The sequence below is a fragment of the Trichomycterus rosablanca genome, chromosome 20, assembly GCF_030014385.1.
Source record: "Trichomycterus rosablanca isolate fTriRos1 chromosome 20, fTriRos1.hap1, whole genome shotgun sequence".
Taxonomy (NCBI): domain Eukaryota; kingdom Metazoa; phylum Chordata; class Actinopteri; order Siluriformes; family Trichomycteridae; genus Trichomycterus; species Trichomycterus rosablanca.
In genome coordinates, this window is record NC_086007.1 from 16,017,005 (window position 1) to 16,029,517 (window position 12,513).

A 12,513-nucleotide genomic window follows, 5' to 3' on the forward strand; every position below is an offset into this window, starting at 1 on the left:
ACACATGTTGGAAAAGACATATGGTGATCTGTCTCTCCTTGATCAGATATGGGGGTTGTGCAAGTAGCAAGGGATTCACACTGGGGAATCGGAAATGACTCGATTGTGAGATAAAATAGGAAATATCCAAAAATAAAAATGGTAGAGAAAATTGTCCATAAACTTTGTATTCATGTTTTAGATTAAAAAAAATACAACTCCGTGTTCCTACCACTCTATTATTCACTTATTTAACCTGACCTATTTGTAGTTATCTGTTTTTTATTAACTACCTTTATGATTTTTACTGCCTGGATTCCATGACTAAATGGCAAATGGGCACAAGGAACTAGATGAATGGCCCTTTTATAAAATGAATAGAATAGAATGCCTTTGTTTGTCATATATACATATACAGGTGTACAGTACAACAAAATTCCCCAGCTTGTTTGGAAGCTGGGCTCAGAGCCCCTGGAGCCGAGTGGGTTAAAGGTCTTGCTCAAGGGCCCAACAGTGGCTGCATGACAGAGCTGGGATTTGAACTCTCAACCTTTCAATTGATAGTCCAAAGCTCTACTCACCAGGCTACCACTGTACCCACTGTAGCACTGTCCTTTTTAATGGTACACTGCTTGTAGTATTCATAGCCTAGTTTTTCAACAGGTCAAGTCAGCAATTGTAGGGTCTGAAAGTAAAACAGGGTGTGTATTAGAACGTATTACTAAAATACTGTCTGCATTAAGTTGGTACTGACAGCTTTTGTCTACTGTACAGATTGAGGATGAGATGCAGTCTCTACAAAACGATCGTTCGGAGCGAATCCGCAGCCTGCTGGAGCGACAGGCTCGAGAGATTGAGGCCTTTGACTCAGAGAGTATGCGTCTTGGATTCAGCAACATGGTTCTAGCCAACATCTCGCCTGAGTCACTGAGCCACAGTTTCCCTGGAGCTCCCGCCAGCTGGGCCCATTCCTCTGCTTCCCAGAGTTCCCAGTGGAGTGGTAGCTCAGGCTCTAGCCAGCCCTACCACACAGGTCAGGGAGGATCGCCTGGTCAGCAGATGTGGGCTGGATCTGTCTCAGGAGCGACGTCTTCACAGTGGAGCCATTCGGGCCTCCTAGGGGCAGTGCCAAAGAGCAGCGGGAGTATGGCCATGCGCAACAGCCCACAGCCTCTTAGGAGGACCACGTCAGGGGGGCACAGTGAGCAGAGCATGAGCAGGAGCACCAGCATCACATCTCAGATATCCAATGGCTCCCACCTGTCCTACACATAAATCCCAGAGTACCGGTGCCAGCCCTACACATACACACATACCCATACACACATACCCATATGCAGGTCAAGGGACCACCAAAGCTAGAGGGGCATTGAGAGCAAGCTGAACAGGGCTTTTAAAATTAGTTTGTCCATTACTATTTAACCCTTCATGCCTCCTTCCTGTTCTGTTTGACAGGCTGACGTGTGAGGTATGGCTAAATATCTCTCAGGTTAATTGGTATTCTAGTTCTGCATGACAACTGATTGGCACACATGCAGAGCTACAGGGCATCTAAAATTCATCAGCTAATTTGACTCCTTAATTTTTTTAATGCGTTTCCCACTAGAATTAAAAGAAAATGCATGTACATATACTTCTGACTCAAATTGATTGGTTTAAATAATACAGAGAATTGATTTAAATAATACAGCTGTCTGCATCAAGACAGGATATGTTGCCATATTCTCAACAGTTTTGCTCAGCCAAGACATGTTTGGTGTACATTTTATTTTCTATTGTTCTATTATATTATTATACATAGATATAGAGCACCTTATTTTATACAGTTAAAAAAAGAAGTAACTGTTTTACCAAAAACATTTTTGGGTGAATAGTCCTGCCAAGCCAGCTTGTTACACAAGATTCGACATCTAGTAAAGGTCTTGACATAGATGGCTTTAAAAATGCACTGTATTCAAGTGTGGCGTTGCACAAAGACCTACTAAAATCCATCCTAGAAAAAAATGTTATCAATAACACATGCAATACAACCACTAGTCAAACTTTATTAAAGAAGCCAGGTCATCAAAATGAATGACTTGTTGCTGGACATTGTTTACACAGCACACAAGAGTGAATTCTGGCCTGTCATTCAAACTGCATTCAATGTACTACAGAGTGTGTAATTATACAATTAATATTAAACTAGTCATACTATTTAGTTGGTAGGGGTGCGACAGTTTACTTTTATGGTCCGTCTTCGGGCTTTAAGCCCAAATCAAATCTTATTAGAGATGATGGCTGACCTCGTAAGACTAGAGTAACAGCAACATATTTTGGTTTTCTAAATATGTAAAAAGTCAATAATACACTCCAAACATGTCTTGGCTGCAAAAGAGCAACAACAAATTGAGTAGGTTTTCTTTCAGGGCTGATTTATTCCATTATGTTTCTATTTTGACACATTGCCAGCCTGCTGTTATGTCCCAACAATCAGGTGAATGTTCTAACTCAGCTGGAGCGTTCAAATATAGTTTATCTTTTGAAAGAAATAAGCTATATTTCTATCAACTTTAATATACAGTGTATGTTGTAATATAGGAGTAAAAAATGTCTTTCCATAGTAGGTTATACTGTAGTTGTGCCAAGACATCCCCATACTCCATACTGCCTGCCATCATTCCGAAGATTTTTGTTGTTGCAAAACACCTTTACTGCCAGCTGTTTTAGAATTATGTTGCTTTTCAGATTTATATTTTTGCTTTGTGGTTTCTTCATAGTTTTTTTTTAAAGAGTAGAACTATTTTGCCAGCATTGTTGTTGCTAACATTATTTTTAAAAATAGAATATTCCTCTTACATGCCACTGGTAGCATGCCAGAGTGACATTTCTCTAAAAACTATAGAAAAATGAGCTATAACACCTGGTTACTACAAAAGTTAAAATTCATGCCAAAATTACAATATACGCCATGTCCCATGCATTTAATGACTTATATTCTGGAATCAGTTTTTTTTTTATTCTCGCCATCTCATTAAGCAATGTTTTTAGCCAAAGAAGTCAAGTTTGCTCAGTCAGTGCCTTTTTCCTACATGTATGTATTAAATGTGCGGTACATACATGCATGGTTCTGAATGTTTTACACAGACCTTAAACTTAACCCTCTCATACTCATACCTCATTCAACCACATGGTAGTAAGCTAGCCTGTAAGATGTGACAATGCGAAAGGAATCTGGCAGTAGAAGAGGTTCTTCAGATGAAATAGTAGGGGTGTGTGTACCTAAATATAGGTTTTAGCACACTGGTGAGGATAGACTGTGGTTTGTGGTGCCTTTTTCCAAAGCAGCCAATCAGGAGCACTTTAAGTCGAGTGAAAACTTTGAGCAAAATACCAAGACACTGAAATATACTTTCTTTAACATGTCAGTTCATTGCTAGGTTTTTCTCTTAAGGTAATGCTGCAATGCACAATTACTGCTTATTTGCATGTGCAAAAGTTATATCTTAATAGGTTATGGTTTAATATTTAGTTTAATATTTTTTCAGGTATGTTAAATTTAACAAATGAATAGAAATTGGGCATTCAAATCCCACATTTACTTTTGTTTCCTGTAGAAAATCAACAATACATGGAATTTGACCAGGAGTTTAACCCAACTTTTATTTAAGCATAAAAAAAAGGTTAAATATTATTTTAGAAATAGTACTCTTACTGTAAAACAAACATATTTTTATTATTTCACCCAGCCCTACTAAACAATGAGTGCCCAGACTCTGATAAATAGTTCAGAAAGTATTATTTTATACCTTAGAAAGAATAGAATGTTTAAGACTTTGTGTGATTAATAAATTAACTACTATTTGTTTATTCTAGTGATTTCTAAATGCAAATATATAAGATGCCAAAGGACACTTGGATGAATGCAGATGTACAGATTATCTCATCAGGGCATTATGGTCTGTTTAAGGAAAACAAGTCGGGTTATTAATATCTCATTTAGGTCATGACAGCAGGCTTACAGTGCAAATGGGCAGATCTTTTTGGAGCTCACTTTCATTCCGGATGTTTCTGTCTAATTTAGGTACTATCAACTGCCAACCATCAACCCATATCACAAATTAAAAACAGCTACCAATATGGGAGGGTGAGGGCTTCTCAGAGACACATAAAATCAGAGACAATTTAACATCACTGGTTAGTGCATTTTAGGGTTTAAACTATCTTTTAATATCATTTTCATTAATCTCCTCCCTAAACTCCCTAGTGACAGAACAAAAGTGTATGCAGCACCACATATGCTCTCTGGGACTTTTGGTGTGCCATTTTGGGGGTTCAGAGTAGCAATGAAATTGCGATAGTGTGGCACAACAACTGAAAAAAGTGTATATAGTGCCAAGTAGGCTCTGAGCTGAGAGTGCTTTATGGATTCAAACATCTCTGTAGATGTTACTACACACATAAGCAGATTTCCAATAAGTGGCTGTTTTGGCTCCCAAATGACATAACAGCCACTTGTTTCAAATCTTTCAACATTCATGCAATATTCATTTTATTGTGATTATTCTCACTCCCTTTCCTGGACCTGTGCTCTGTGGAGTTGGTAGGGGTGTACGGAGCTCTGGGTACATGAGGTGTGTTACTGATGCCCCTGTCTCTCTCACCCTCTGCTTCCTCGTGTGCTTTTCTGGCGTCATGCTAAGACAAGCTCTGTCTGAATCTGGATTGTATGTTTGAGCTGATGGATGTGTGAATGCACTTTGAAATGAATTTCTTTCATGCAGAATTGCTCTTTCAAATCAGTTTGATTTGCTCTGAAATCAGTGACTGATTTTGGGTTTAAATATTTTAATTGAATTCTATTTTCTTTTTCTTCCTTGTATGATTTTGTTTTGCCGTTGTGCACTCGTGAGTAAGGCAGATTGCGTTCTCTCACACATGGCAAAACAAATGAGATGAGGCACTGGTGTTTTGTTTTTTTGTTTTTTTTTAATTCTTTTTAAATTAAAGTTAGATTTCCTTAACCCTTACTTACCAAATGTAAACGTATCACCACACAAACAACAGAAAATGTATTAATGTAGTTTATTTAATATTAAGAATTGATATATCCACACTTATGGGTGTGGAGTGTGCATATTGTATATTATAGATTAAAACATTTTAAACTAGTTATCTATGTGAAACTTCATGAGAAGAAAGATATTTCACCCTACATGGCCAGTAGTAAATGGACACCTATTCTGACTTTGGATTGGGCTATTTTAAATACCTTTGTTTGCATATCCAATCAGACAGCCTTGCGGTCTCCAAGCCCTTTATGATACAGATCTATTGTTCATATACATCAATCAGTTTGTGCAGACTGTCTTGACCATTGTTGTGGTTTATTTAATAAACTGACCTTAGAATGGTCTGCACTGACTTTGAGCTACAATTTTACAGGATTCCAGCATTTTGAAAAGGAAAACAGAACTGCCTTACTCTGTAGCACATAACAATTATGAATTCACTACCAAAATACCCAATTGTAATAAATATATAAGCAATGACCGGGAAAGGCCAGTTGTAGTGGTTTGACCATTGGATTCTGGAGCAGCAAAAGCACATTTTCTGGAGTAAGGAGTGTTTTCTTCAAAATCTAGCAGAAAACCACTCCAAGAGACTGAAGCCTATAGTAGTAAAAAATCTAACTATATGGAATTCATATTGGCAAGCACATATTAATGTCATGTTTGGATGTCCACATATTTTTTGGCCATTTAGTGTAAATGATTTTTTAACAGGTTGTGCAGGTGGAGAATTATTCTGGGGCCTCCAGGTTGGATTTCAGGGATTTGTGTGTGTTTACACTGCATCTTGTCTCGTTTTTTGTTTTCCCAGTTCCATTTAAGAATTGATTCACAGCATTGAGTCTGCACATACTTCTCATGATCCATAGCTTTTCTTCATACTATTTATTACAAGCGTACCCAAATAAATGGCTACAAATAAAATGCTTTCACATATAAAAGATGGCAGAAAAGTGGTGGTATTTTTTTAGTTACATTTTTCTGTTCAGCGGGGTTGTAGGAATCCCAGTGAAACTGTTAGAATGTACACCTTGGCCTAACTAGTTTGGGTTCCTAATGTTTGTCTACATGGTCGACTGTAGATAACTTTTTCTCATTGTTATTTTTCACCAATTGGGATTTCGCATTTATTAATCTGGGGTTTTGTTTCCCTCTCAATATTAAACTCTTGTCCTACTGACTGAATTTATGGGATGTGTAAGTAATATTGCTATGTATGAAATACTGGTATGAAGTGTACACAAGGCCTATATTTGTCTTTCTTTTTCTAAGTGTTGGAGGTCTAACCTCCAGTAAAACACTGTGCCATCCCAGAGCAGCCATGCCTGATCACTACTGCATCGTCTCCTTGAGTGAAACCAGCAATGGTTCCTGCATTGACTCTGTATAATAGACCAGAGCACTCCTATTGCCAACGTGTGAGAAATCAAATAAATAAGGGGGCTTGTAAAATGGGAAAGGGTACATTTCTGTAAAGATTAATGTCAGTATTCATTGTCTTCTGGTTAAGCATCACCACTACAATTTATATGTAATCTGTATCAAAATGTATAGATTGTGAACCATGTTATTGAATGTCTAAAAGATTATGGCTTGAGATTATATTAAAGTATTCATGAATCAGAGAAAATACATCTAGGGTTTAATGAACAATTTTGCTTGTACTGTATTGTGTTGATGGAGAAATAATGAAGAGGGTTGGCTGTAATAAAATACTTTTAGTACAACAAATTCTGATCACTTTCATTACGGTCAAATGCATCACAGCTTCACCATCCCTGTTATAATTTTTGCTTTCAGTATTTTGTGTGAAGATTGACATCTTATTGTGTCAACATGTTTGCTTTCACAAAATCAGGAACATACAGTGCCATCAGAAAGTATTCACACCCCTTCAGTTTTTCCACATTTTGTTACGTTACAGACATATTTGAAAACCGATTTGAGTATAGTTTTCTTTTTAAAAAATCTACATGAAATAACCCATAATGACAAAGTGAAAACATGTTTTCAGACATTTTTGTAAATGTATTACAAATGTAAACATTTAAACATAATAGGTACATAAGTATTCACACCCATGGCTTAATATTTTGTTGAAGCACCTTTGGCAGCAATCACAGCCTCAAGTCTTCTTGGGTATGTCTGTACAAGCTTGGCACACCTGTTTTTGGGCATTTTCTCCCATTCTTCTCTGCAGATCCTCTCAAGCTCATTCAGGTTGGATGGGCAGCCAGGATGTAGACAGCCATTTTTAGGTCTTTCCAGAGATGTTCAATTGGATTCAAGTCCGGGCTCTGGCTGGGCCACTCAAGGACATTCACAGACTGCTCCTGAAGCCACTCCTTTGTTATCTTGGCTGTGTGCTTTGGGTCATTGTCGTGTTGGAAGATGAATCGTCGCCCTAGTCTGAGTTCCAGAGCACTCTGGAGCAGGTTTTCTTGAAGAATCTCTCTATATTTGGCTGCTGTCATCTTGCACTTATGGGGACTAGTCGCCCAGTTCCTGCCGCAGAAAAACATCACCACAGCATGATGCTGCCACCACCATGCTTGACAGTAGGGATGGTGTTAGCCAGGCGATGAGCAGTGCCTGTTTTTTTCCAGACATGACGCTTGTAGTTCAGGCCAAAACGTTCTATTTTGATTCTTCTGGTCTGAGAATCCTTAAGGTGCTTTTTGGCAAACTCCAAGCGGTCTGCCATGTGCCTTTTAGTGAGGAGTGGCTTCCATCTGGCCACTCTACCATAAAGGCCTGATTGGTGGAGTGTGTTAGCAATGGTTGACCTACTGGATGGTTGTCCTATCTCCACAAGGGAACACTGGAGCTCTGCCTTAGTGACCATTGGGTTCTTGGTCACCTCTCTGATCAAGGCCCTTCTTCCCCGATTACTCAGTTTGGTCGGGCAGCCAGATCTAGGGAGGGTTCTGGTGGTTCCAAACTTCTTCCATTTCCGAATAATGGAGACCACAGTGCTTTTCGGGACCTTCAATGCTGCCTTTTGAGCATCATACCAAAGGGTGTGAATACTTATGTACCTATTATGTTTAAATGTTTACATTTTTAAAAGATTTACAAAAATGTCTGAAAACATGTTTTCACTTTGTCATTATGGGCTATTTTGTGTAGATTATTTAAAAGAAAACTATACTCAAATCGGATTTCGAATATGTCTGTAACGTAACAAAATGTGGAAAAAGTGAAGGGGTGTGAATACTTTCTGATGACACTGTATATCGACGAGGCATAACAGTATGACCACTGACAGGTGAACTGAGTAATACTTTATTTCTTATCCTATTATCTCTTCGTCACGGCACCTTTTAGTGGGCAGGATATATTAGGTAGCAAGTAAACATTTTATCCTCAAAATTGATGTGTTATAAGCAGGAAAAATGGGCAAGTGTAAGGATTTGAGCAAGTTTGACAAGAGCCAAACTGTGATGGCTAGACGACTGGGTCAGAGCATCTCCAAAACTGCTGCTCTTGTGGGGTGTTCCCGGTCTGCAGTGGTCAGTATCTATCAAAAGGGGTCCAAGGAAGGAAAAGTGGTAAACCGGCGACAGGGTCATGGGCGGCCAAGGCTCATTGATGCACGTGGGGAGCAGGCTGGCACGTGTGGTCCGGTCCAACAGACGAGCTACTGTAGCTCAAATTGCTGAAGAACTTAATGCTGGTTCTGAGAGAAATGTGTCAGAATACACAGTGCATCACATTTTGTTGCGTATGGGTCTGCATAGCCGCAGACCAGTCAGGGTGCCCATGCTGATCCCTGTCCACCACTGAAAGCGCCAACAATGGGAACGTGAGCATCAGAACTGGACCACTGAGCAATGGAAGAAGGTGACCTGGTCTGATGAATCAGGTTTTCTTTTACATCATGTGGATGGCCGGGTGCGTGTGCATTGCTTACCTGGGGAACACATGGCACCAGGACGCACTATGGGAGGAAGGCAAGCCGGCGGAGGCAGTGTGATGCTTTGGGCAATGTTCTGCTGGGAAACCTTGGGTCCTGCCATTCATGTGGATGTTACTTTGACACGTAGCACCTACCTAAGCATTGTTGCAGACCATGTACACCCTTTCATAAAAACAGTATTCCCTGATGGCTGTGGCCTCTTTCAGTAGGATAATGCACCCTGCCACAAAGCAAAAATGGTTTAGGAATGTTTTGAGGAGCACAACAATGAGTTTGAGGTGTTGACTTGGCCTCCAAATCGATCTCAATCCAATCGAGCATCTGTGGGATGTGCTGGACAGACAAGTTCGATTCATGCAGGCCCCTTCTCACAACTTATAGGACTTAAAGGACCTGCTGCTAACATCTTGGTGCCAGATACCACAGCACACCTTCAGGGGTCTAGTGGAGTCCATGCCTCGATGGGTCAGGGCTGTTTTGGCAGCACAAGGGGGACCAACACAATATTAGGAAGGTGGTCACAATGTTATGCCTGATCATTGTATAGTATTTGAACATATTGTATTTAAACTTTAATCTGTGTTTACAAAATTAATTTTTCAAATATGCAAAAATGAAAATAATTTAAAGGCGGTGAATATTTTTCACAGCACTGGGAACAGTGCTGGGAAACATTTATTGGCTCCTGTTGATTCTCTTTATTGATCACATATTACACTAAAAGCAACTTAAATAATCACACAACACAAAAATACATGTCACCCTCAAATGTCTCTTAATAACACATTAAGGTAATACTAATTAAACAACCAAATGCTTTTAATAAGAGGTTTTTTACATCACTATAGAGAATCACACTGCAAGTTTTCCAGGATTGCCGGTGGGCAAGAATACCCCAGACATGGCGGCAATCTGTTGCAGGACTTGGGTTTTAAACCTTCTTGATCAAAGTTTTCATATTGAATAAGGAAAACATGTATTCATGTACACTATGATGGACTGGTGACCTGTCCGGGGTGTTTCCTGCCCGAATGAGAAGTGGTAAAAAAAAAAAGAAAGAAACTTTTGCTTTCAATCACCCACAAATGAAAGGGCCAGGGTACAACACAGCAGCTGCTTGATTTGCCACCAGCTTCTGTGAAGTGGGTCAAATGAGCTTCCATCTAAATTAATAGAATGGATTTTTGGCTTAGAATCAGCACAGTGACGTGCAACAAACACGTGGGCTTTGTCAGGATGGATTGTACTACCAAGGCATGGAATTCCTACCAAGGAAGTCAAGCTGACATCTCATTTCTGTCTGCTTCAAAAAATGTGGATAGACATCATTTACTTTGACATTTAATTCAAACATCAGACACCTTTGTTAAATTAACATCATATTCTGGCAGCAGTAGTCTCTGGTGTGAAAATGTGGACTATGTTTGTGCTCATAACCCAGCTGCTATGGATCTCCAAAAGAGAAAGATGCTTTTAAAAGGAGTAATGATGGTCATAAACATTTCTCAACACATTCTGCTAATTTGCGTTCACAGGTTAGAATAATACTTTTTATAACTACAAATAATTGCATTTGCGTTTCCGAGAAGCAACCAAAGTAGCAGTGGGAGAGAGTTATATTATACTGTAACAACGTAATACCCTTGATCTTGATATCAGACATCACTGATTTTGTACAATACTAAAGATCTTCTTCAAAGTCAAGCTGTTGAGTGAAAGTGATAGTTTTAAATATCCATCAGTATATCTGATGGTAATGTGTGCAGCATGTGGTTTTGCATAGACATCCTCTTAAAGGCAGCAAGTTAATTACAGCAAATTAATACTGCCATCACAGAAGTGTAATTTACCTTTGCCAAGGGCTCTGACACAGCCCCATACCATGACAGACCCTGGCTTTTTGACTTGTTGCTGATAATAGTCTGGATGGTGCTTTTTATCTTTGGTCTGGTGCACACAACCCCAAAATCCATTTCTTTCAAAAACAATAGTTGTTGAATGAAATACTATTTCATCTAACCATTACGTGTTTCCACTGTGTGATGGTTCATCCCAGATTCCAACGAACCCAGTATTCACAGCTCTCCTGGACATAGTAGTGCCTGACAAAAGTTTGCCAAAGTAACCCCTTGCCCAAATGGTTATATCAGCTATGGTTGAATGATAGTTCTTGATGCAGTGCCATCTGAGGTATCAGAGATCACGGGTCTTCAGCTTAGGCTTGCGCCTTTGTGCACTAAAATTCCTCCAGATTCCTTAAATTGTTTAATGATATTATGCACTGTAAGGCAAATCCCATCCAATCTTTCTTTGAGGAACATGTATTTAGGTTTTGTTTTGTTACTGGTCCTAAACTGCCCCGTCCCAACTTTTTTTTTAAATGTGATGCAGGCCTGAAATGCAGAAATGGATGTATATACATGCATATGTATATTCATACTGTCTGTAATAAACTTAATGTAAATGAAAGAAGTAACACTGTTTTTTTTATTGCATTTTTCATACTGTTCCAACATTTTCTGATATATAACACAAATATAAAGTCATTTTCTGATATCACCAGGTTTAACGTATGGTATTCCATATTCATGAAATGCTTTACATGGCTATGCACTGTGACATACCTGCCCATGTTGCCATATGTGATTTAAATACAATGTTTCATAACCACAACATTGTGACCATGACCTGCCCTCTGTGTCCATGGCCTTTTAAAAAATGACCACTTTTAGACTGTTCCATTTTTATAGGTCCTGCTGTTTCATAAGATCATTTAAAATATGTTATATATAAGGCCCTACCTAATTCATGGTCGTTTCCCATGTAATATGCAATTTGGTGTGAAAGTCAAACTATAAGGTTTGTGTTGCATTTTAACGTTTTTAATTCATGTAGCGTTCAAGTGTCTCACGTTTACCGGTGAATTTGCACTATGAAGTGGTCCTAGCGTTCATACAACAATTCATTTAGCAATCGCTTAGTCAAAATGTCGAAGTGTAAAGCAGCTAAAAACATGACTCGGGTGAGTTTGGAAAACTCCCAAAGAATTCTGTGGACGCAGAGTGGGGTGTGTTAAAGCACGGAAACAGTCGCTGGATGTTTACATTTAACTGTTGAGGTAGGCTACGCTGTGTATTGTAGCTTTCATTTATTTTATTATTCAATTTATGAGTGTAATTTATTGACTGTCGTGAAATGTGGCACTTTTCTGTAAAAACCTGTGAAATCTGTGATTTTTGAAAAACGAGATCTGTAACATTAAGCAAATTTTCCCGTGAATTTAGTAGGGCCCTAATTATATATCGCGTACAAAAAGTGTTCCTTTCAAAACTGCACCTTCATCATAGTGAATATACGATGGCAAGATCTATTTGAAATTGACTTCTTACACCCCTGAAGTGACAGGTGCCAGAAACTCTTAGAATACATTTTCTATACAGCCTTGACCCCACAAATTCTGTCCACATACTACCTATGTAAAGATATAATGCTGAAAACTGATTTTGCACCCTCGGTTCAGTCTGTGCTGCAAAGGTTAAAGAAGATGGTAAATAAAGAAGACCG

The 12,513-nt window shown here is 38.9% G+C and overlaps 1 protein-coding gene across 2 annotated transcripts in view; it reads left to right on the forward strand.

Moving 5' to 3' along the window:
* The window catches only part of taok1a (TAO kinase 1a), a 63,220-nt gene extending 59,723 nt beyond the window's left edge, over positions 1 to 3,497 (forward strand). For both annotated transcript variants that reach the window (XM_063017120.1, XM_063017121.1), the window contains exon 20: positions 754 to 3,497. In XM_063017120.1, coding sequence (XP_062873190.1) covers positions 754 to 1,254 — 501 coding nt within the window. In that variant the 3' untranslated portion in view covers positions 1,255 to 3,497. The remainder of the gene's footprint in view (positions 1 to 753) is intronic.
* Positions 3,498 to 12,513: the final 9,016 nt, after the last annotated feature.